The 26,099-nt window shown below is 37.9% G+C and overlaps 1 protein-coding gene across 2 annotated transcripts in view; it reads right to left on the bottom strand.

Annotated features, from left to right (window-relative positions):
- Nucleotides 1-26,099, bottom strand: part of INSC (INSC spindle orientation adaptor protein) — a 242,670-nt gene that overhangs the window by 123,422 nt on the left and 93,149 nt on the right. For both annotated transcript variants that reach the window (XR_008577455.1, XM_054828497.1), the window contains exon 7: nucleotides 23,976-24,101. Coding sequence is in view for 1 of the 2 variants with exons in the window: in XM_054828497.1 (XP_054684472.1) it covers nucleotides 23,976-24,101 (126 nt within the window). In the remaining variant the exon portion in view is untranslated. The remainder of the gene's footprint in view (nucleotides 1-23,975; nucleotides 24,102-26,099) is intronic.

The raw sequence follows: 26,099 nt of genomic DNA, 5'->3' as shown, positions 1-26,099 counted from the left end.
ACACATGACAGAAGCCAAAGGTTTCTCAGATTCTATTGCCCTACATTTTGGAGGGCTGGATATACTGGCTTGTTTTTAAGTTGCAGGAATCTATTCCTGTTTGTAGGATTTACTTGATATCTGCATTACAAATTCCAGAAAGTATATGCTTGATTCTTTTAAATAATGGATAAGGCTTTATATATTATACTTTGGGGTCTGAATTTCATTAAAATGAAGCCACACAGACACAAAAAGGATTTGGCAACAAGATGAGAGGAACTGTCATGTGTTATATTAGAATGCTGAACAAGACACTGGGACCCGAAGTCTGAATTAGGGAAAGACCATACATTAGTAGTTTTCACATAGCCCTCATTTTTATTTACCCTGGGGGATCATAGTCTGAGAAAAAGAAAAAAACACACCACCTCAACTATTCCTATAAACAAACAGGGGCTCCAGGGTTATGCATAGCAGGGCACTCCAGAAAATGAGATGTGCTCACTGAGAAAAACATGCTCCGATCATCTAGTTTTAAATAAATAATGTCACAGACACTTCATTGCATAAGGGCATATTCTCAAACACCTGGTGTCTAGCATTTAGAAACAAGAACACTCTTTCAACATGTTTGATTACTTTGTATCATTTAGTTTTTGGTGTGACACCATGGATTTTATTTTCAAGAAGGGTCTGTTACTGTACCTCTTCATGAGAAAAAAAAATCCCATGCATGCCACATTTTTAGACGACTCTCTTCATCTATTACAATAATGAGCAAGTGCCTCTATCCAAAAAGAGCAGTATGGAGGTCACAGCCAGAGAATCAGTCATTATCAGCTAATCTAACTCTTCATAGTGTCTGTCTTAGGAGAAGTATCTGATAATCTTCCTTCTAGAATGCTGGATGTGTTTAAGTCAATACTTTCAAACCTTAATGTGATTATGCTAAAAAGTTAATAAAAGGGCTTATTATTAAAAATTTTTATTGTAATTTCACGTACAACTTTTCCTCTCATCAGATTAAAATTCTTGAACAGGTCATTACACCATGAAGTTAGAATCAAATATAACCCTATCCCGTGCTTAAAGTTTCATAATGAAAACACCACAGCAGAAAGTAGAGAGTTACAGTAGACAGGTAGAGAGAGTGAATAAGCAATGGAGATTTCACAGGATTTCGCTATTTTTGCTGTTATTTTAAATATGAGATTCTGCAAATGCATTCAGAAACAGATCCTTATGCAAACAATTTTCCTGCAAATATTTCTCATTTCAATGGTGTCAGTCAGTTTAGCCTAAAAAAATATCCAGAGTCTCTGAAATGCAAGGCCTCTACAAGATTTTAATCACATGTACACTAATTAAACACACCATAACAGCAGGACATTTATCTAATAGAATGTATTAAATATATACAGCAACTTGTTCAGGAAAATGTTTTTATGTCTAAATTCACATAATTGACAAAACTGACTCAGTGCTTCACCCATGTTCTTTCTAAAACTTTTTGTAGCTTTTAAGAAAAGCACTATGAGGCACCAAGCGTTAATATAATTGTTTGCTACCTTCATTACTTCACAATGGCTATTCAATTATTTTAATAAATTAATTTAAATAAATTAGCTCCAGAACCAACCATGTATGTGTCAGATTTTTATTGGCAGAGAATTTTTACAAGCCAGTTATAGAGCTTTATGATAGCCGTTTATAATGAAAACACTCACAGCACTTTAGCTATAAAACTTTTAGTAAGCAACTCAATAAGAGTCCATTCGCGTTGTAATAACAACAGAGGAAATTGCTACCCTTATTCAAACAAGAATTTCAAAAAAGTAAAAAAGTAGCAGTTTTCATCTGGTGAAAATTGATGGAATTTTACTGGCTGCAGCAGACTCAAGCTATTTGGTCCCAAGATTCCTCTCCTGACGGTTAGGAAAATCTCCTTGGTTCTCCTACAAACACTGATTTATTTCTATGACTGCAGTGGCAATAAAATAATTTCAGAATTGCTTTAAGCATAAGAAATTCAAGTTTAAGATCAGCTGTTTGTACGGAATCTTTATGAGCAGTCAGAGGTCTACTATAAGCCATCAGGTAAAATGATCTCAGAGTCTTTTCTCTCCATTAACACCTCACAGTACTGCTCTTTGGTCAAATATAGTTGCTATATTGAGTCTATATTAGAAGAAATAAGGACAATACTAAGAGGCTGACAAAATGGAATATTTGTACAAGATGAATTTTTATTTTTCTTCTACTCAATATTGTTTGCTGCCTTACCAGGTCTCAACATAAATAAGCATCCTTACTGAGGATAACAAACATATATATTTAAAGTTAAGCCAGTGTTTGAATGCTGCCTTGAAGGAGGAACAAAACCACATATTTGGTTACATTTTCAATAGAGATTATTTTTTCAGCAAGCAAAGATATCTTCATACAGGGGCAGTTCCAATCTGCATTCAAAATCATATTTGGAAGTCAGGCTTATTTTCATAAACTGATCTCACATCAGAAAACCATGTCAGAATTCACTGAAATTTGAATTTACCTAGTGAGCAGATTCCAGCTTCAATAGCCCAGGATCTTCTCTGGTTATTTTAGATGGAAAAATGTGTAAGCATTATGTTACGGCTAAGATAAAACCTCACCTTGACATGTTTTAGCTAAGAAGCTGCACAGATCTGGGAGAATAAGCTTGCTGTTGAGGAAAGTCCCAAATACTGTTCTGATTCTGTCATCTAGTCACTGCCTGTTTTTTTCAGCAGTGTCCCTAATCTAGGAGCCAGTTTGTTCTCTCTTAGAATAATACTCAAAAGAAATGCTATGACAGAAGGTATTAGAATTCCCCAATAACACTCAATGTTCACTTCACATAAGCAGTAAAAACTCTTATTCCGTATTCCAAACCAACCTAATCCTCCAGATCTGTAAAGCCCAAGTCTGGGCTAGAAATTTCACATGATCAAGCTTCATTCTGCCACCTGCCAGTCTGTAAGTAACACAAGAAAAGCCACTGCAGCTCTCCACAGAACAGTACAGGGCTTCAGAGGTTGCCCCCAGTAACTAGGACTTAATGTCTTCAGTTTCAGAGGGAAGCAGAGATAATGGCATGGGACAACTAGAAGAGATACTAGAAAAGCGTGACAGCTAGAAACAGGGGTATAAACATGTCGCTCTGAAATCAGAATTGCCAAACCCTTGTGGCCAAAGAACGTAACTTTAGATCAAAGTATACCAAACTTCTAGAAAGAGTTCAAATTCTGCTAAAGATCAAAAAGTCAGGGAGAAAGAAAATGCTATTTTGAAGGACAATGCCTTGCTAGACCCTAGAATGAAATAGTGGCTTACTAGATTCTCTCCTGAGACTTGCTTGTAGTGCACAGCACTAACAAACTGAATAAATGTCATTTGTGAGGTCTATTAAACATCAGTAAATTTACCAGATTTGTCTTCACAGTCCCAAAACAGCTAGGTTACCATTCATATGTACATGATATTGCCCTTGAATATAGACACATTTTAAATGAGTTTCCACTTTGCTTTTCTTTCCTGGCACTATTATGTCATTCTTGGAAGTTATAATGACTGGTTGACAACTTTAGAGAGTACAACTTTTACATTTAACATTGAGACCTGAAATACAACATGTATGTTTATAACAGCACTCAGACCAGCAGAGCAACGTAGAGGGGTTTTTTTAAGTCTTTTTCTAAAACACTTTTTAAACTGCTTTGTAAAGCGTCTTTTATCATGCATCCAGAGAATTTTAGAAACAACACATTTGCTTCTAATTAACTGTTGATTTCCACTCAGATCTTCTCAGGTCCAAAAATCCATTCACTGTGAACTCTGGAGATTCATTAGTCAAATCACTGAGCAAAAGTACCTTTATAGCAAATTAGATACAAACTACCTTCTAGATGGTCCTTACCATGGCAGGAAGCTAAGGCTTCCCACTCCCTATGCACAAAGCCTGCAGGGTGTCTCTGTCATCTCCATTCCTAGCCGTTATAGACTAGTTGCCCAGCTGCAACAGAGATATTGGCTGGGCTTTTATTGATGCCTATGGGTTAAATCCTTGGTTGTTTTACTGAAGAGCACCATTAACCAGAGGTAAAATACAGAAGTCATTACAAACCAAGATGAATAGCCAAGGTAAATGCAAGACAGTGCCTACTCCAAAGTCTGAAGGATTTTAAGGGAAAGTGCAATCATGTTTCTATTCAGAACAGCTGGTCACAAACCATTCTGCTTAAAAAAAAAAAAAAGGAAAAAAGTTTAATCAGTCATCTTTTAATGAACTTGAACAACCAGTCTTTCTTAATTCAATTGTAAATCTTAATCCATGTCACTGAAAGGTCTTTGATTGTTATATCCTTTCCTATCTCTCTTGCTCTCTATGTTATTTTCTCTTTCCTGCAACTCTGAAATACCATTTATTGGTATAGGCTTACCCCGACTGGCTTCTTTTTAGGATTAGAAGTCAGTCCTCATAGCTTTCTTTAAAAACTAAGAGGGAAAAAGAAAGAAAAAAAGCCAGTGTCATCTCTACTTAAAATTACTTCCTTTTCCATTACCACTTTCAGCAATTGCCATACTTTGTGGGTTGGTTTTCGTTTGTTTTTTTTTTTTTTTCTGTGAGCAAAATCAATTGTAATTACATGAGTATATCTCAATTACCTTTTCCTTTTTTTGCGATAGAAGTCTTAATCTGATTAATTGGATATAAGTCCCTTACCTTCTTCATACATTTTGTGGCAAGTCCTTCATTTTGACTAGTTCATACTAACAGCTCTGATTTGCCTTCTCTTTCATTATAATTCCTTCCTCAACCTGGACAGTAGTACAACATCATGGTTGGATCAGCCATGAAGTTCACATCACACATTTGAGGCAGCTTCTTACTCTTGAGTGATTTAATTTTGCTCTCACACCCTGTGCTATAAAACGAAGATAAAAATCTACTTACCTACTGCCACATAATGCTTGGATAAATGCCATTGTAATGATGCTACCTATTACCATTAAAATAAGTAGTCATTTCTCCAGAAATCATGAGAGTATATCTTACATTGAATAGTAACCTAATCAACAGAAAGTCCTCGTGACTTAATGGCATCACTTGCAAAATACAGTACTGCAACAGTGACAGAGCATGCACTTAATAACAGCCTCTTCTGCCTAATGACTTTTGCACCTATGAAAACAATTCCAAAGCACGTAAACAAACTGTTCTCACTCCTCTCTCACACACCTTACAGCCCATTCAGACTACTGCATCTAAGCCCAGACTGTAGTGAATCAGGAGCCATGCTTTTCTTCTGTTCCCCCTTGTCCCCAACACACATGCTACTCTTCACTTTCTCTCCAAGCTTTTGAGGCTGATACTGTTCAAGCAGTACTTTCAGGACAGTAGGAACAGAGGGCTTTTTTCCTCCACTCCCCAGGATACTCTTGCGTTAGATGTTGCTTAAGGTTTTTTGAACTAATGCAGCTAAAGCAGAAGGTCTATCCCGTAGGAAAAAGGCCTTCATACTATCCAGAGTTTGTTGTGAATAGATAGATAAATGCTCAGATAGTCTAAACTTTTCAAGTTAAAACCAGATAAGAATTCTTGATTTAGGAGAACATTTAAGTTGCGCATAGCTTTGGTTCCCATAAACCTACCTTCCCAAATTAGCGCTTGCAGTCCTAAACTCGGGGTAGATTAGGGCAAGCCTTGCCCAGCAGCAACAGAAACTTTGCTGTAATTCCAGCCTCCACTGGGTGCCACTATTGCATAACGCAATGTGTGGATTATGCTGCACAACAAATTGGCAAAATGGCTTTTCAACTTGCACTTCACTCTTGTGAAGTTTTCAAACCATATTCAGAGAGTTATCACTCATTTTTATGTCCTTAAAATGCCACATGATAATCCTTTTAGAGACAGAAATAGAAGGAGGATTTAATTCCACCTAGATCACTACAGTTAAAAGGCTCAAATGCAGAAGTGCTCAGATTCTTTCCTGATTTTGCACTTGAATAAGTCTTTTAGCTCCATGAGTGGATCTGTTCCTCCATGTTGACTGATAATGACCTTAGCACCCTATTTTAACTTATCTTTTCTAACCTCTGAAGGGACAATAACCACATGTCTCCATCTAAAGTGCTTAACTACCACAAGGGTTAAACGAACCCATAGGTGACTGTAACAACGCTCACTTAGTGAGTGTTAAATTGTGTGCGTATCAGAAGTATGGCAGTAACACTGAAAATACATTATCAGCCTACCTTTGAATTTAATGGCAAATAAGTATTAGTTTTATGGAATGCATATAATTTCCATTTGATGGTCGGTGGGTATCTAGATACCAAATTTCATTCTGGTGACTTAATCTGGAATCCAAAACCACTGAAGTTTAATGTGATGAATCACTTTCAAAAATTCTGGCTAGACAATGCAGTCACCCTTAGTCTGTCTACTTCACAGCATCCGTGCTCTTGGATTTTGCTTTATTTCCTTTTCTGAGGACTCAAATAAATAAACAAACAAATAAATAAATAAAATCAAGGTTTAATTTCAGTCTTACCTAATGGAAGATTTTGAGAGCTTACACTAAACATGAAAGATTCTTACAGGCAAAAGACTGTTATAAGAAGATTTCATGCTATCCTTCCATTCTGGAACCATTTGTCATACTATTCATTTGACAGAATTGACATAACCACAATTGTGTCAAGTTGCAGAAGACAGGGGAAGCAGTGTCTCGGTATTTATGAAGCCTATCTTTACAACTTCTGGTCTTTCCTCTCACTCCTCTCTATACTCCTGTCTGGTAGACAGTGGCATTGATAAGTACAGAAATTTCTATAGCCATTGATCTTTGAAAGGATCTTACCCTTTTTCTGGCAGAAATCAAAAATACTTCCCTGAAATTCTGCTATATTCTGACATAAATTTTCCTGCAGAGACTTATGTGACTCTCCCAACATCACTTGTCATATCACAGAGATGGGCAAAAAAGAAGAACGTGTAAGCAGTTGTCTGGCAGTACAGGCTCCTCTACAGTAAAGATGATACAGCAGGAAGAGAGAAAGAAAGAGACTATATGATAAACCAGGGAAATCGACTGAAGCAAACAGCAAGTAGACTGCATCTTAATCTGACCCACAGTTTTTTCACAGCCAGCTAAATCACTGGTGCTATGCAGTAAAAAAGATCTGTAGCGCAGGTCTGGAGGCCACAGACAAGCCCAATGTCCTGAAGTCTGGCCATTCCTGCATTGCTGAAAAATTCACAAGTGGCTGTTTGTAGCTAAGGAGAATCAGCAATTCATTTGGTAAGGTAAACTGCTATCTTCAAGAAATTCACCAAGGACAGGAAATAGAAGTACTTGCAAAAGAAGATGGAGACAGAGGCAGCATTTCACTTTACTACAACAGCCCTGCTCGGGCTCTCTTCTCAGCATGCAGACTGCTGTTCATCAGACATGGCAGAGTCCACAGGAATGACTATCTCCCACGTAGTTGCTCCCATTATGCCTACTTATTGAATTATATTAAAAACAGCAACAAGGTAAAAGAACTATCTACCTGCTCTTTAAACTAATATGTGGCTATTAGACATACGTGTGTGGACGTAAAGGAAACGTCAGAGATGGGAAGAAGATCAGGTTTATAAATCAATTTGTGCCATCACAAAACTGGAAAATCCCTGTCCTTCCATTAATAGCTGAACTGAAAATTTCACAGTAGGAGAAAGGCCCAGACCTACTTCCAGGACTCTAGAACACGTATATTCTTCCCTACGTCATCAAAGGTTAGGGAAACTGCCTCCTTCACAGCCACCTGAAATACTTTCCAAAGGGGTCTTGTTCTGCCTTCAGAGTTCTTCAAAGCAATGGTCAGGCTACCAGAAGACTTCAACCCCAGCAGTGCTGTCCTGTTTTACTTATTTGTTAGGGATGATTTTTGTTTTTATTTTAGTTTTCATTTCTTTCCTTATTTCATAAACATCAGTCAATCAGAGACTCTGGTCAGAAATTAAAGGACACTAAATGAATTTTATCTCAGCTAAACATGGCAGACTGCAGCATTCTCAGTATAGAAGAACATTTGTGGACAATAGACTGACCAGGGAATGATTTAATCACATGCATATGATGATGTCATCACATGCAGATCTTGCATGGCTCTAGTTGCACATCTTCATGTGACAAGGTCTCCAGTGACATAGGACTTCAGCTTCAGTCAGCCTCATAGCCTTCAGTCAGATCAAGGTTGTCACCCACTCCTCTCAGAAAGGTGCTCCTTTGAAAATTCAAGATATACATAGAAGATACATCTTTCCTTAGAAAAAATGGATGCATAAATTGGTGGGAGGAAAGGGTGTAAAGTCCTGAGGGCCAGACACAGTGCTTTTAGCTGCTATCTCAGCCACTCAGTCATAACTAAGGACAGCAGTATAAGGACTAGTAAAACTAATAAGACGGTTTCTGTTCTACAGAGGTATCACCGTTCATAGCCCCTGAAGTTAGCAGGTAGGCTATATCATGAGCTCTGCATTCTGGCAGGAGCTATCTTGCCTTTGGAAAGTTCAGCTGCTTCAGGAAGTTGCTTCCTTCTTCAGCAAGATTACGGAAGAAGTTAGAATCATAGAATGGTTTGGGTTGGAAGGGACCTTTAAAAGTAATTTAGTCCACCCCCCCTGCGATAAGCAGGGACATCTTCAACTAGATAAGGTTGCTCAGAGCACCATTCAACCTGACCTTGAATGTTTCCAGGCATGGGGCATCTACAGTGGGCACACTGCTGGCTCATATTCAGCCAGCTGTTAACCAACACCCCCAGGTCCTTTTCCGCTGGGCAGCTTTCCAGCCACTCATCTCCATGTACCACAGCTTCTAAGAAGATATGTTCTGTGATTGTCCCAGGCACAGAAGTGAGGCTGACAGGTGTTTTCACTACACCACGCTGCTCAAAGCCCCAGTGGCATGACAAGATGGTGGCAACAGTGTTGCAGGAGGGTCAGGGGTCCTCAGTAACCCCCCCATCAACCCGGGTCCCTGCAAGTGGCACAGCCCCCTATGCATGACAGTGGCTGCGAGAGGGTGAAGCATCCAGACATCCCACCGGTGGTAAAGGGAGGCGCAGCTGCCTGCGCAAGATCTCCCAACACGCCATAGAAGAATTGCTGATTGCCAAGTGTTGCGTGGGCCCTTCTTCCCCATCCCCACCCCTGCAGCGTGGGGAGGTGCCATCTCCTCTGCATGGAGCCCCGAGGGAGAGGAGAGGAGAGAGCCTGGTGTCCTTTGGGCTGCTCTGCTGGTGCCATGCGAGGAGTCTGTCGGAGGCCATTGAGGGAGGTCCTTGGGCCTGGAGATGGTAAGGTTTCTTTTCAGTCTCAGGTTCACCCTTGATTTCTTCTCTACTTTTAAGGACAAACCTTCTCGCTGCTTTTTTTTGCTTTTTTTTTTTAAAAAAAAATCCCCAGGGATATTTTTAGTGTTCTTCTCTAACACAATGTATGGTCCGATTCCTGCACTCACCTGGGAGTTTCACCAAGATGTTTCACCACGGCTATGGCAAAGACAAAGAAAACTCATAACGCTTCAGTCTTGCTCATGCTCTTCCTGGAACACAGCATACATTAGGCTACTGTTTCTGCAGCACAGAATAAACTGGGAAATGGGCTGTCGGTTGGGGTAGCATATGAATTTTGTGGATTGTAGTGACAACAGTTTCTGGGGTGTACAGCAGCAATGACATAGTTGAAAACAAGTCATGTGCATGACTATGGTCTGTTCTGCTGATCAGTTAACATTCAGGTAAAAGAAAGAATGCATACTTTCTCCTTCAGCTTCCTGGTAATCTCAAATATATACAGATTTGATTAACTTTCATAACTGGTAGCACACAAACACATGTTTTTCAGAAAGTCAGAAAACACATTTGGTTAACTCTGGAATGACAAAGGGGAAAAATAAGGACTGTTTGTTCAGAATAAAAAAGAATCACAAATATCTGAATGGAAGGAATAATCTGCTCCAAGATACCAGTCTCCAAAAAGCAAGAACAAAGCGCTGTTGGCAGCATCATGGTAAGCCATGACAAGAATGCATGAAAGAGGGCATTGGCTTCCAGTTCAGGTAGATGATCTGACTGTTACCATGGGAATCAAATTGGTACAACGGGATGAACACAGAGAAGTCTTCATCAGGAACAATGACAGTTTATGACCTCTACCTTCACCATCAAGATAACATCTACTGTTGTCCCTATTACTCAACTCCTTTTGTGTTGCGCTTTCTCAATGTGCCTGTTTCATCTGAATCACTGGCTTTTACGCTCTTTCAGTGCTATATTTTCACTTTCATACTCCACAGACTCCAAGGTCCTCTTGGGTTGGCTCTTCTGCTTTACTGCAGCTCTGAGTGGAATCCAGAGTTCTCCACTATGACAAGCAGGATCATCACCCTCATAACAGCAGCAACACTCCTCAATGTGATGATGAAGGCTGTGATGATGAAGGTCCGTCTCCACTGATGCCAGTTACCTCATCCTTTTTCTGCATTAAATCATGACTGCCCCTTCTCATGGTGAGATCAGATAGCAGGGTTTCATTGCACAGATGCTCCTCATCTCCCATGCCCTCCATTCTTTCTGCCAGCTCTTCTGCAGAGGGCTGGCTCAGGTCAGGGTAATCTACAAGGATTGTGTCTTGTTTGTGCTTGAAGCAATCAGAATTATCATAGACAGGAGGATTTTCAGCCCTCTCTGATTTATTGACACCTATATGATGAATTTAAGCTTCCTGACAACACTATTCTTTCTTCTTTGGGTTTTGCAGATGCCTACAATCTGCTAAAAGCAACTGCTTTATTAGTATAGCAGAGCTTAATGCTAGGAGCATGGCATAAAAGATGCCAGTAGAACTAGGTTTATTTTTACAGTGCCCATCAGAGATATGCTTGTTTCTCAGAAAATAATCTTCCTTTCTCTTTTTCTTGTCAATTTATACCTGCCTCGATCTGGAGGATGAGAGCACCTTTTAGCATTCATGCAAGTAGCCAACCACATAAGAAAAACACACACAACAGGTTTATCACGGACAGGTTTATCACTAAGCAATGTAACTATTACATGCTTACTGTCATCCTGCTATGTAGCTGTGCATGTTTTTCCCTGCGTGCTGTTTCCCACCCTGGGTGCTTGTCACCAGTCAGAGGACACTGCTGCAGAGACGTGCATGGAAGCTTAGCAAAGAAACTGCAGAACCGAAGCCATTAAGACACAACTCTCCTAATGCTGAAGAAAGAGCTCCTCCTGAAGGCAAAAATTGGGACCTGTTGCTCTTTATGTTACTTGAACTTTTCACGTGTTTGCATTGCGTATGATACCATTTATTATACTTGCACTATATTGAGTCCTAAGCCCAGAAAAAGGAATGTACAATCCAAGGAGCACAGTTACAGAGAAGCAAGCAAAAGTGCAAACGAGCTCCATTTACAGATGTGGAGGAACTCCAGCGTGCAGGCAGGGCAGTAGTATGTGCTGGGGAATGACAGTAGGGCAATTTCTTGCCAGAGAATTAGCACACTGCTTGGCATCGCTTAGAGCGAGTCATGGATTTCAGTATTCATTGATAGGCTATGATGGTCACTGCTTACATTGCATTGAGCTTTTCAAGGCCAGGTTGAATGGAGCTTTGAGCAACCTGGTCTAGTGGAGGGTGTCCCTGCCCATAGCAGGGGGGGGTTGGAACAAGATGATCTTGAAGGTCCCTTCCAATGCAAACCATTATGTGATTCTATGAGTTAAACAAAGCCAGATATGCACAACAAGGCCTGAGAGACAATCTTCAGGACTCCAGATTACTTCCAAATTAAAGAATAACACTAAACACCCAGATCAAGTTTCCAGCTCAGGTTTATGTCAACCCTGATTAATCTGTGGATTTTACCTACCTACCAAAACAGAACCTGGAGGGGGAAGCCTGCCATTCTATGACATGCAGCAAAGTATCTCTGAAAATTGACACTGATTTTGCATGTCGGTATGCCCTGATCCATACAAAAGCTTGCTTGTCCATTCCCAGGGGCGGCAGAGGAAAGCCCTCTGAAAAGGAAAAGCTCTAGACAGTACTGGAAAGGGAAGGAACAGTCAGTGAAAGAGCTATTGTCTAGGATCTTAATGATAGGCAAGAGAAGATAGATACAGTGAATACATGAGCAATGCTGTTAGATGTTTAGTTTTTCAAAAACAGGATTATTATCTTAAATGGATGAGATCGTTTTTCCAACAGCTCTTTAAGTGTTTTCAAAGATGCTTTATGAAATATGAAAGTTTTAGTGTAAATCAGGCAGAGTGCCAGATCTAAGTGGTTTCCTGCAAACAAGCCTAAGCAGAAAAAAAATTATACTGATGCACAAACATGCCTCTACATCACCTACCATTAATTATTATTTAACCTTCACTTTTTTAAGATACAGAGGGAGACTCATACATATCATGGGTGAACTTCAGCTAAGCCACATGGCAGCTTTTAGCTTATTACAAACATGAGGTAAGAAAAAACTTACGCAATTAAATTCCTTTGTTTTTGTTAGGAGCACATACAGGATACTTTACCTGAGTAATTCAATACTTCCAGTCCTGACTTAAAATGTATGTCACAAGGAAAGGATACTGAGTTTCAGCTAATTAGTCAATTAGCTTACACTGTGTATGATTTCCTCTGTTTCTTTTTTACAACTAGCTCTGGGAAAAAAACCCTCAACTCCAGCAAGAGGTAGCATTTGGCCCACGCGACAGTGTCAGAATATACCAATAATGACAGGAAAACCCGGGGATAGTTTTGTGTTTATATAATGCTGTTTTGGTGAGAAAGTTAAGCTGCTAAGCATTCATTTAAAACAAGAAAATCTACTGGTAGACAGTTTAATAGTAGCCAGTGCTAGAACTGGTTGAAGCTGTTAACATAAAAAAGCTTCCTGTATGTACTTTTTCCCTGTTTTGTTAAGCATTTTCTCACTTTGTTGCAGTGATAGATACTTGAGAGGAGGAAAGAGAAAAGAGGTTTTAAACCATGTATTTTAAACATAATTTTGGCAAACATTCAGTGAACACAAACAAAAAACCACAAACAACTGTTTACCTATAAAATGAGATTTTGCAAAATACAAATTTGTGAATTTCCCTCTCCAACATCCAGAACTTGTGCATTTTGGGAGCAGTGCTGGGACCTGATTTGTAAAGGTTCCTTAGTACCTGCAGCTAGAAAAGATTCCCCAGTTACATCTGCACTCAACCCCATGTCACAGCAGGACTCTTACAGCATCACTGCCTAAGAAAGTATGAACACTGGTAAGTGCTGTGATGCAAGAGGCTTATTAACCCCATGTTGAACCCAAGGAAGGGTAGTAACACTCATGGGAGTACAAGAACTACAAAAGTGGTTTTGGAAAAGTGCCAAGGTCTAAGTTGAGCCTAAGCTGAGGTTTATGCATCTTGCTGGTTTGAACTACTACTGAAAAACAAGCCAAAGGAAGTGGTCAAGCTGAGAAGCTAACTCAGAATACAGATGCTCTTGTGAGGAACAACAATTTTTTGCAATGCTCTCAAGTCCTGACTCTCACCCCAATAGATGACTAATATTCATTACCAGATCAAAGTAAGCCGGTCACTTTGTCTAGAAGCCTTCATCATGTTATCCTCAGGTATGACTGAAATCAGCTCATTTATGGATGAGTTTAAAACTCCAGTAGATGGAACATACAGAGCTATCTGTTTCCAGCTGGCATGCCCCAAAGAAAAAAAAATATAAATCACCTGGAACCAGAAGAAATATTTTTTTTTTTTTGAGGGGTTTGGTCATTCAATACTTTTGTAAGTGTATTTTTATATTAGTGAGGAATTCCATAGCTGCAGTTAGATGAATGAAGAAAGGATTTTCTCCTTTTGCTTGTTAGTAATGCGCATCTGTGAGAGTTCAGTCCTTCAAAATTAAATGTGTGTAAAAACTTTGAAAGTCAATGTTATGCAAGCAAGAATAAATATACAAGAAACCATCTAGTGCACTAGAAAACTTCAAGAATCACAGCTAATTCAGGCAGGAAAATAAACGTGGCAGAAGCCTTAGAAGAGAAAATAATGCTAGTACTGAATTCTCAGGCTCCAAAGGCATTTAAATCCTTGTTGTGTAACAAAATCTATATAGATATGCTTTTCTTCCTGCAGAGGTCTCTGAAATCAGTAGGGTTTTAGGCAAGCTCAAAGTTCAGCCAAACAAGAATGGAGGCTGAGCAGTAACCTCTTTGGAGTTTTCTAATGAGTCACAAAAATCATCAACAATACTGAGTCATGAAGTCAGCAGCAGGATGGGTCAGTTAGACTAGCCTGTCTAATTTCAGCAGAGATTTTGTGAGAAGGGAGCTATCTAATGTGTCTGTCTCATTTAATAAGTATTTTCACCCCTATCTCTCCTCACACTTTATCATGGTTACAGCTAAGCTATTTAATATGTAACACGTAGGCACATTCAGTATGTGTGTTTACATATGGATCGAAATACAGCAATGCAACAGTTTCCTGCAGAGTGAGAAGAAAAGGAGAATTATGAAAGCTACTCATCTGCTAGGTCTTTCTGTAAGACCATGTCTTTCCCGTTTCTTTTCTGCCTCTATCAGGGACAAGAATAATATTTGAGGTCCAAAATAGCTTTCTCCCTGCACTCTTTTTAAATGCTTCAATTGATTCTCATTAATCTCTGCCTTCAGTTTAGGAGCTGTGTAAGCTGCTTCTTTCATCTTAAAATTAAATTTGCTTGATAGATTATTATTATTATTATTATTATTATTATTAGGTGGGGAAAACCCACCTGTCATTTGATGTGTTGGCTTCTGTTCCTTCAGACGTCATTCGTGGATCATTTGCTGCCCTGATCATTGTCATCGCTTTAAGCAATATTTTAAATCATTACAGAAAAATCATCATCTGGTGATTTCCAAATTATTTTTCATTTATAAAATTCTCTTAACATCCTGACTTTTGAAACATAAATCTAGAGCTATTTGGAGTGCTTTAAATAAAATACTTAGTGAAATATAAAATCAATAGATAGCATAAAATACCAACATAACTGACTGTGAAACCCATGTGTAAATTATATGGGAGCCAAACAAGTGCAGAGTGGTAACCTGGCACCAGCTCAAATTTTCAAAATGAAGTTGGAGGGAATGGCAATCCACAGGCACTGCTCCAATTTGATCTTGCACATTGAACTGACACCTCAGTAACGTGGCATAGTCTGAGGACTTTCCTTTTCAGCTTTCAAAATCTATTTCAATGAAACTTATCTTTTTAAAACCAGACCAAAAAAATCCAAAGACTCCCTCTCTTCTGCACCTCAGCTAAAAACAAAAAAATAAAAAACATAGAGGGGTATAAAAAGACAGAGCTGAGGGACAGATGGGAAGAGAGGTTGTTCCTCCTACAGTGATTGCATCATATGGTGGAACCAAATGCTGTCAGCTCTCATTCTGCATGAACACTGCTCTGGAGCCATGAAAAAATGCAACAGAGCAGTGGCAAGATTTACTCTCAGCACATCATTGATAATACCTGACTGCCACTGCAATGCCCTCTCCTGATCAGGTCTTACTGAAACATGAGAAAACCCAAATAAAACAGGGCTGCTTTGACTGTTACGAAATTTTTGCATGCGGACACATTATCACAGATCCATGCTTAAGCAATATGCCACTTTAAGCAGAGGACAAAGGGAAGCGAAGCCTAATCTGTGGGTGATATGCAAGGATTCACACAAAAGGCAAAAGACTTAAAGTGTTCATTGTTGTGTTAGAAGTCAGCTCGTGCTTTTCTTATCAATTTATAGATAGATTTATATATCAATTCATAGATTGCCTGCTGTGTCTCTATTGAAAAGACAGACAAGATTTATCCAACAGTTCTTGTACCAATTTGATCTCTGAAAGTTTTGCTTTGTTCCACAGCACTGTGTTCAGTGATCACCAAATGAATATGTACTCTGTGAAATTTATTGCAGTCTGAAACCTCAATCATGAACAGACCAACAGATGTGCATCTCTGTTGACATTTTTAACAGGCAGTTGTTCTCTGGTTTTTAAATGAAATTACTCACATGCTTAAGGCTAAGTGCATGTGCATATCTTTGCAGTCTGGTCCAGGCCTGATACCTAAATGAGGATCTACTGATAAACAACAGAATCTGTGTCCTTCAAAGGCAGATATTCACCAACTCCCTAGCTAAGTCTCACATTGTCCTACTTCACTAGTATTATCAAAATGTTTATCTTTAGTGCTATGCTTGCTGGCTCCTTTCTCCCTCTTCTAAAATCTATAATATGATTAAAGTGAAGCAAGGTTTGTAAAGAGAGGTAATATCTTTTATTAGAGCGACTGATACGTATCTCCTTAGACCATCAGGGCTGCAACAACACAACTGCTATAATTTAATTAGTCATTTTAACAGAATTGGAATAATGGCAGTGACCTCAGCCAAAGCATTTTTTGTATACGTTTTTCCTACAGAGATCTGGCAATGTCCCATAATCCTGCACTAGCATGTCTGTCTTTATTCAATTCCATGTCTCTTGAATAAGTCCATCAAAAAACCCCTTGCTTTTCTCTTTGCATGATAAAGTGGGTACTACCATAAGGCAAACAAATTTTAATCTGCTGTGTAACTGGCAGAAGGTTTTCAACAGACCGAATGACACTGCAGAAATTAGCTGCCAGTTGTTTTTGGTGTTTGGGGTTTTTTCTGTTGTTGGATTTTTTTTCCTTTGGCTGGGGGGAGTGGGCAGGGAGGGATGAGGGGGTAGGGTAGGGTTTTGGCATTTTATTTTTTAAAATATGTTTTCACACCGGTTTTCAGTATTGAGAAATATGTCCATTCCATGACTTCCAAAGCATTTTGCCCTAGAACTGCAGCCTGTCACATCTGAAGATGGTCAGATTCTGCAATGACCTAAGAATTCTTGCTACACTTGCCGGGGATTGTGCTGAAAGAAGCTGCATTTACTAATTATGTATACATAGCTGTGTAATCAGGAGGTAAAAGTTGAAACACCACCTAATATATATGAAGCCAGCAGTTGAGGAAGGGCAGTTCCTGCACTCTCAGATATGATTTAATGAATCTTGCAGGGGCTTTGACAGAAATGTAATTTGCCAAACCCAGCACATTTTTCACTGCCAATTAATTAAACAGCCTTACTGAGAAGAAGTGTCCAGTAAATTAAAGAGCTGCAAGCCTAGAACTTTACATCATCTAATTGTACCACAAACTCAGCTACTGAAATAGATTTGCCTGGTTATCAAAAAGGCTATGTGAAAAGCAGCTTTAGAAAACGTTGTTCCCCACGCTGTTCCTTAAGGCTGACATATTTCTGTCTCATTGTAGTTCTTCATTCTCCTGTGACCTACACAAGTACACGGTGACAACAGTGAGACACAGTTCCAAGCTCCAGCTATCAATGACACCAAGTTTCAGTGTGCTCCTGAACTGCATGTCAAAAGTTGCCTGGATTAGTCTTTAAAAGGTTATCCTCCTCTCACAATTCAGAACAACAGAAATCTCATTATCCATTCCTGCTTATTGTTCGTAACTTCACAAGTGTGATTTCAAAGCCTGGCTACAAAAGGCCACAGAAGATTAGCCAAAACAATGTTCTCAGATGGAAATAGTGCATTATGCAAACCAGAAGAGTTGACTCTCCAGCCAAAGGGTTGTAAAAGGAACACATCACTTGAACTCTTTCTGTCTAAACCATCTCACATGCTCTTAGCATACAAGCCAGTGTTCTGTGATTTTAAGCATGCAGAAAGAAAGTTTCCAGTCTCTTCCCAACCATGAAGCTTCAGATGTTTTTCCTGTAAACAAGCACTACTTTGGGGAACAAACAAGAATTATATTCCCCTTCATAAAAAATGTTGAAAATGTATTTGTCAACATGACCCATGAAATACTGGGAAAGGACTATAACTTTGCAAGTTACTTGTTTTTGTGGGAAAGAGACAAGAGAAGGGCTCTTTAACAACTTATCACCTTCTAATGACTTCTGAAAGTCCTTTATTTTGCTCTTAATATCCAGCCTTGCTACATCTCACTCAAGAGACAGAATAATATGAAATTTGACTTTCCATGACTTAAAACTAAATTTTGAAAACTATGGGGTTTTTGAAAATATTTTTCTTAAAAAAAAATTCTTAATCTTTTAAGCTCTTGAATTCAACCAATTTTAGAATAAAATAACTATGTAATTTTATCATTTTATAGACCCATTTAATCCCTTGTTCTGAAACTAATTGATTGCAAAACCACTGAAATAGGCCATAAGACTTTTTCATATATTAACCAGAAAAAAAAGAAATTTTAACACAAAGCTCTTCTCTGAGAAGAGAGGCTAAAGGGCTGAGGCAGACCTCTGCACTTCCTGAGATTTTCTCATTGCTGGAAGTCCTGTGAATAAGACGCTACTTGCCATAATAAAAATCAACATTTCACTGCTTCTCAGAAAGGTGCACACTACTCTTGCCCAAGCCAACAACCTGCAGACATGCTTTTAAGTATAGCAACCTATGAGTCTCTCCTTCCTAATTACTGGCAATCTCACATACCTTTTCTAGGAGACCATTACTATAGTGTTTTGCTTCCCCTGCTATTTTACATTTGGAATAGTCAAATATGAAGACAGCTACATAGTTCATTCAGATCAGGCAAATTTGCAATCTCTTGTATGGTACAAAGTTATTTCCATCATATACCAGGTACTATGAAAATAAAAAGATTCATGATTGTGGAGCATTCACATGCTGTGACAATGAAATCCATGGGCCACCAGCTAACTTTTGTGTTCAGATTTTAGAAGTGGTGACTGTGCCCTCATACCAGGTCATCCAAGCTCTCATAATCAAAGCCCTCTCCATAATTCTCATTTCTATGTCACCCTACAGCTACATGAACCTTAGTGGGTTTAGCAGCTCACATTTAAGGTAACACACACACTACATCTGAAACAAATTTACTCCCTGATTTTGACTGAGGTTAATGTTTGAAACTGAAAGTTCAAAGTGATTAGAGCTCAATGAAGTAATCAGCTCATGTTCACCTAAAAGCTATGAATAAATTGTAGTTGCAGGAATAAACGTTTTATTTAATTCCCACCATAATCTTTTTTTTTTTTCATATATATCATGGACAGACTACATCCCTATCATGCAGAAATTATTATTGTGTATAAGATCATGTTTATTCTTAAAGATCAGACTGGGTTCACAGTGAACAATAGATTTTAGGTCACTCACATTTAAGAAGTCTTTGTTAAATTCATACATTTTCCCAAACACAAAAATTGTACATTTTGTACTTGCTTCCCCCTTCTTCAGATTCTTTTTCTGGAGATAAGTAATTTGATATAATGTGCTTTAAATGAAGGATTCAAAGTAACTTATAATCTATACCTAGGCACTTTTGCTTAAAGCACAGTGATAAAAGCTGTGTCATTTGTTAAGAAGAAGGTTTTATTAATGAAAGTAACAATTGTTGTGACTAGTGTCTCTGGAAAATCTTCTCTTAATGAGTTCATCCCAGGTGTCTTGCTTTCCGGAGTAGTTTAAATAGTGTAAGTAAATATACACCACATTAATAGTGTTAATATTTAGGCAGCTGCTTGAATTACTATGCGTATAAATCATTACATTTTGTGGCAGTTGAACCTTGATCTAGGTCCCAGCTGAATTGCAGATTTTTAAGGTAATAATGCTTCACATGCACAGTAAAAATTGCAGTACATTACATATCTGTTTGCTATTTATTTCTGAACTAACTCTGAAGTTCTTTTATTGCAGCAGGAAGTTTGCTTTGTGAAAAATCACACAAGTGAGCTTCAGTGTATGAGACACTTTGTTCAGAGCGTTCTGCAAAACAAGGACCTAATCCAGCCTCAAGAAGGGAAAGGGCTGCAAAACTGCTTTAGGCAAACAACGTGCTAAAGATGTATGATTGTATTCAAATACCAACTCTTTTTCCAGGCAAGGTTGCTTCATGTTGAAGACAATATCTTTAATGTGTGTCTTGACAATGAAAATGGTATTTGAAGTACAGTTATTCCTAATGTAATTTGCAGGATGTACATTATCGGACAATCAAGATCATAATTTTTAATTTTTTTTACCATAAGTTTCATGAAATGCACACATTAATCCCAGCTCTGTGCCTTCAACAGTCCTACATGGGAACTCTTGAGGTGAATTGAGTTTTCAAAACACACTCGTGAAGGTTCAGATATTCTTCCTTCCAGAACCCTCAACAAATGTCTATGTTGAAAACCAATCTCCGACTACATCATTGTATTTCTGTCCTAAACCTCAGGGCTGGATACACAAGCAGCTCTGTTAGCTCTGCACTAACACTGTTCTTCAGTTTCCAGTCATCCTCACCTCCCCCAAACTCCTTTCAGCTCTTCTGGTTTTAGCGATTTTAGCTATTTTCTGTATTATCTACTACCTGTATTATATATTGTGTCTGCATAAACTCTGGAATGCTTAGACTATAATAACCATCCTTTCAGTTGCAATGAGCTTTCTTCTAAAAACTTTGCATGCTCAAGTGCCACAAGACACAGATGATAAAGCTCTCATGGGTACAGGGACAGGCAGCTACAGGAATAATGCAAAGGAGGAAAATTCTGATTGCTTTTCCAGGGTCTCTCCACTCCTCTCTGAAGAGGGACTGATTGCGCAGCTGAGACCAAAGTATGATCTCAAACTTGCTGGTCTCGCCATGGATTATAAAGTTAAAGTGTACCAAACAACTGGAAATCCATAAGCAGCTTGAAGCACCAAAATTACTACTTGTGGAGCACAGGTTACATAGAACAACATTGATTTATATACAGCCCTCAGTCACAGAATGAGACTATTTCTTCACTTTTTACTTTAATTGCTTCATTTGTTACTGTTGAGTTCCTGGAGCTCTGTAATTCAATGTACAACAAAGTAAAAGTACCTTTTGAAAAGTCAGCAAAGTACTTGCAAGTGAAATAGCAACTAAATTCTGATTCTAAAACTGGTGTTTTAACCAACTGATTTTGCATTATTGTACATACAGCCAACTAGATTCACCTAAAAGAGTAAAAGCTAGTCATTGCAACAACTACTTGGTCATTGTAATTATAGAAAAGATCAGCTTGTTTATCAAGATGATGAAAAAGTAATAATGGCTTTTTCAAGTGTGCTGGTCAGAGAGTAGCGCAGACATATATTTAAAGATGCGTGATTGGGAAGAACAAGAATTTTTTTTTTAATTGAGGTAAATATTTTTGCTTAAAATAGGCAATTTTCTACATCTTTAGAAATAAGCACTCAATTGTTACTTTCCTTCATTAGTAAATGAAGGAGGATGGTATTTCCACATTGCAATCTAAAAACTCACTCAAGACAAATGGTTTAAACCCAGTATAACATCATTCACATTAAATTCGCACTAATTAGAAAGAAAGGCTAATATTCAGATATCTTAAAACCCAAGAAAAACATTAAAATATTCTCTTCTTGGAGTGCCTCCTGTGAACTACTGACTTCCTTGCTTGCTTTCTAAATCACTATCTACATTAACACAAATGTTCTTGTTACCTTCTTGTGTTGCTACTGAATTGGCAGGATCAAAGAGCATTGGATAAATAAACAATATTCCTAATGTCTTTAGTAATTAAGCACTGCAATTGCTGCAGAAAGTATATGGCCCCCTTGTAGTTCACCTCCCAGACAAATGTTCCATTAGAAATGCCAGCTCCTGCTGCTTTCTTTTAAGTGGTCTTTTAAACATGTTAATGGTTGTGAAATCTATTTGAAAAATAGAGGGGGATGGGGTTTGTTTGGGCTTTGTGGGGGTGTTTTTAGTAATTTTATTTAATCTTGAATTACATAATTTGAATTATTTGGAGGCCAAGCTTTATTTGTTTGAATGAAGTTTCTGTCATTAAAAGTCAAGTTCAAATTGCACTATTGTTTTAATATAGCACTAGGTGGCATAATGATGTTCACATTAGAGCAAATTAAATGCTTTATCACCACCCTGGTACTTAGTTGGATAATAGAAGCTGCCCTTTCTGCCAGATAAGAAGTCCTAATTTCTGTAATGATAGGAATGTGAATATCATTAACCCTCTTTTTTGTTCTTTGCAAGAGTAAACCAAATTTTAAAAGAAAAAAATCGTTCTTATTTAAAGAAGACAGTATAAAAAACTGGTGTGCTGTTCACATCAAAGTACCAGTCATCTGATCGATGCACTTTCCATTGATACCCTATAGTCAGAATATCTTGTTGCTTCTAAATAGGTATACAAGAAGGGTGAAAAGAGACTACAAACAGCAGTAAAACTTTCTTGTTTACTGTCGTTTCTCATCTCTATGAACTGGCAAACCTGGGCTATCACTAGCTGATAGATTATTTACAGGTGACAGCATTGTACTGGTCTGTGTTGTTTAACCTCCATTAGCACTTGGAGGGATGTTAACCTCCTTGCAGAGAAAATTTCTTTGCTTCTTTTAATATATGAAATATCCATTGTCCCCCATCAGAAACCCAGGCATGTACTAGATCCACATAACACATGGATCCTCAGCAATACAATTTTAGGCAAAGAAGTTGACAAAGTGATAACCAAATACTCTTGTCATAAACCTGCCTTTTCAGTCAGATGAGTAGGATTTATGTCCAGCCCCTCATTTTGCAGACTTAGGTTTTGCCAAGATGTGATTTAAGAATTGAAGGCCCAGGTGGAAAATGAACTACTGAAAGCAGTGGCAGGGATTTCAGTTAAAAATCCTTTAAATCGTACTCCAGTCCTGATTGTGACAAAGTTTACCTTGAGCAATTTTACTTGTGACCAACATTAAAGTAGATCAAAGACATATAGCTTGAGAGTTATCACTTTTTCTAGGACTCCTGTTTCATCAGCTTTGATATGGGCCACATTAAATGCATGTTGACATTGCCAGGAATTGGACCAGGTGAGTTGAATCAATCTTTTCCATTTCTAACTCTATTAATTCCACTATTATAGTGGACATAATGAAAGATCCTTTTAGACTGATTCTGGTGTCAGTCTGAACCAGCATTATGTCAAAAAAAATTTAAGTCATCTTCATTTACTGTAAGCTCAGAGACTTGCTTTTTTGCTGCAGATGTTCTGTCATGGTTTGCTTGAATTCTGGGCAGTAAATTACAAGATACGTCAATATAAAGTGGCAGTGAAATCATTTATCATTAACTTGAAGAGGCCATTATTCAGCTGTGGAAGATGACTGTTTTATGAAATACAAAGGATGAGATCATTATTTAGTGACCAGAAGTGTTCATTTTCCAAAACACCGCAGTACGTACTGACAGTGAGAAAGCAATGGAGCCTAAGCAGTTGATATAATTTTATCTGGATAATGTTTTGATGTTTGCCATCCCAGCTAAAATTGGCTTTTATGAGACTTGTTGCTGATTAGCTATTGGCTAGCTGCTATATGTGCCCCGGTTGTTTCTGTGCAATTACAACTCTCACAAGTTACTGCAGTACCACAAGCAGGTGCCCTATCTGAGTGTCAGGAAAGGATTTAAAGAGGTATAAAGCTTTCTATCCTTTAAGGGTTATTTGAAACATTGGAGTTTCTAAACAAACACTTCAGGGAGTCCAGAAATTATAGTTTCCTTAGTTTTTTGACGTAGTCAGTAACGTATTTACTTGTTTTATGAAAATTATCCCCACTTAGCAAGCTTATTTGTGCAAGCAACTGAATATTGCCGGGACTAATTTTTGTAAAGACTGAAGACGTGTTCAGCACAGAAAAAGCGAGCATAGTAGGGAGCACAGTATCAAACACCACCAAGTTACCCATTCCTAGAAGAGGTTAAAGACAAGACTTCTCTGGTTTATGACGCAGTTGGTAAAGAATGCTGAAGTGCCTACCTTTTCCAGCTGGTGCATCCCTTCCTCTACGCAGCAAATGGATGCCAACGTTCTCAGTGTCTGGGGATAAAGGCACCTGAAACAGTCCTGGCGACAGATTTTAAAGAGAGCAACTACACCTCCTTCCTGCAGGGGAAAAGCAAAAATCAGAAAAGCAGCACTGAATGTTTCCCTAGTATTTAACTGAGATTGGGATGGGGGGGGGGCAGATTCCTTTAGTAATTTATCTAAATTAGCTATCATCACAACACCAGCAAAGAGGATGTTAAGCTCACTCAGAGAACTCAAGTTGATTAATGCTTATACACTGAGTGATGAAAAAGTAATACAGCCTCAGTGGGAGGTGTGCTTAAGAGATTGACTTTTACCCATTACAAGCACAATTTAAATTAAACTTGACATTCATGCAAAAATTACAAAAAATTATCATTAGGCAGCAATTGGAGGCACATTTAAGTAACAGCTCAACCATATGCTATTAGTTTAAAACAGATTTTTGTTAGCATGTATTTCCCATTCCTCTACATTTCTGAGCTCCATACAATATTTATTGAATGCTAAAATATGAAAGAGAAGGACATATGGTTGAAGAGCTACTGAAAATAATGTGGAAATAGGTGTCAAGTTCTATACAGATACAATCCATATCTTCATCCTCTAATACATAAAATTTGCATTCCTAAACTTTTTTCTTTAAGTATGGCAATAATGACAAAGATTTGAGTACATATACATCCTTACAGTAGCTATCCTTAATCATTTCCAACACAGCTTGTAAACATATAAGTGTTAGCAAAATTCACATAATAAATGGAAAGATATAAATACAGACAATATATGCACTTCATGTTGTGTGGATTTTTTGGATTGTCCTACATTTCAAAATTTTAGGCCACCAGGTAGACTACAGATGCCTTATATTATGTAAGAGCAGACTTATAATGAAGAGGAAAACATTTAAAATATTAATGACAGATGAAAGATCTCAGACTGAAGTATTCAGATTACACTAGTCAATTAAAAACAGTGGGAATCATGGACCAAGTGTAATATACACCCTTCTTTTTAAGCCTGTTTCAGTAACCTCTATATAAAAATATTTTTCAGATTCACAGAAAAAATCTTTTTTTGCTCAACCTTTTGTGTTATTTGAAAACTCAACAGGTTATACTGACATAAAACCTCTGGATTTCACTCATTTTCAGAATTCTACATTTTTGTACTAGTTCTGCTGGAAGAGAGTAAAGAATAGTAGAGCAAGCAAAGCTATCTGTTCAGTCTAACAAAAATATATACCAATTTATAAGAAAATTAGAATTAGGCAAAATTAACACCTCAATACATTTTCAGGATAGAAGGTTTATATTATGCCTTTGCATATGTATATATAATTTCTGTGAGATTAGCGAAAACAGTCTTACTGAGGTTTTCTAAAAGTAAAATGTATTTCTGGAGTTGTAAGAAATGCACATGTACCTATATGAGTTATTTTATATTTAGTACTGCTATATATAGCCTACTGCAGAAAGATATTTCTGAGCCTTTAAAATAAAAAGGCAGTATGCTAACAAAAAAGTTTCAGTTATATTTAAATATATTTATATATGTTATATACAAAAGGATATTGATGTGTCATCCAAGCAGTAATTAAATTATCCATGAAGAATATAGAAAACAGCTATTACAGTGTTGTCTTCAAACCTAAGGTAATTGGGATTTTTTAAAAATTTTATTATCAGTTTGAAAATCCCCACTATTCAGTGCAATCAGAGATGATCTGATTCTTTGCTTTAGTCATAATAAGCAGAAGTTTGTGGACAAAGCTAGTAAAGCTCAAGTGATGTTGGCACATTTGCTTCAAGCTTTCTGTACGACAAATGGATGCCCTGCTTTTGCCTCTGATGGACAGGAGGTGATTTATCACTGCCTTTGTCAGGAGGAGATCTAAACTGTTTATTCTGTGCCCTGTGTGCCATTACCAAGCTGTAAAATATTGATCACAAGTAATGAACCTAGAGAGCTGTAAGTGAACTATGAAATAGGTAGGAAATACTGAGCCTGATTCTATGGCTTGTCAAAAACAGTGCCCTCACTGGGATCTCAGCATTCCCCAGATTTTATTCA

This window comes from Grus americana, chromosome 5 (genome assembly GCF_028858705.1).
Source record: "Grus americana isolate bGruAme1 chromosome 5, bGruAme1.mat, whole genome shotgun sequence".
In the NCBI taxonomy this organism is placed as follows: domain Eukaryota; kingdom Metazoa; phylum Chordata; class Aves; order Gruiformes; family Gruidae; genus Grus; species Grus americana.
The sequence above is the reverse complement of the archived record's forward strand: the minus strand, read 5'-3'. Positions and strand labels throughout refer to the sequence as shown.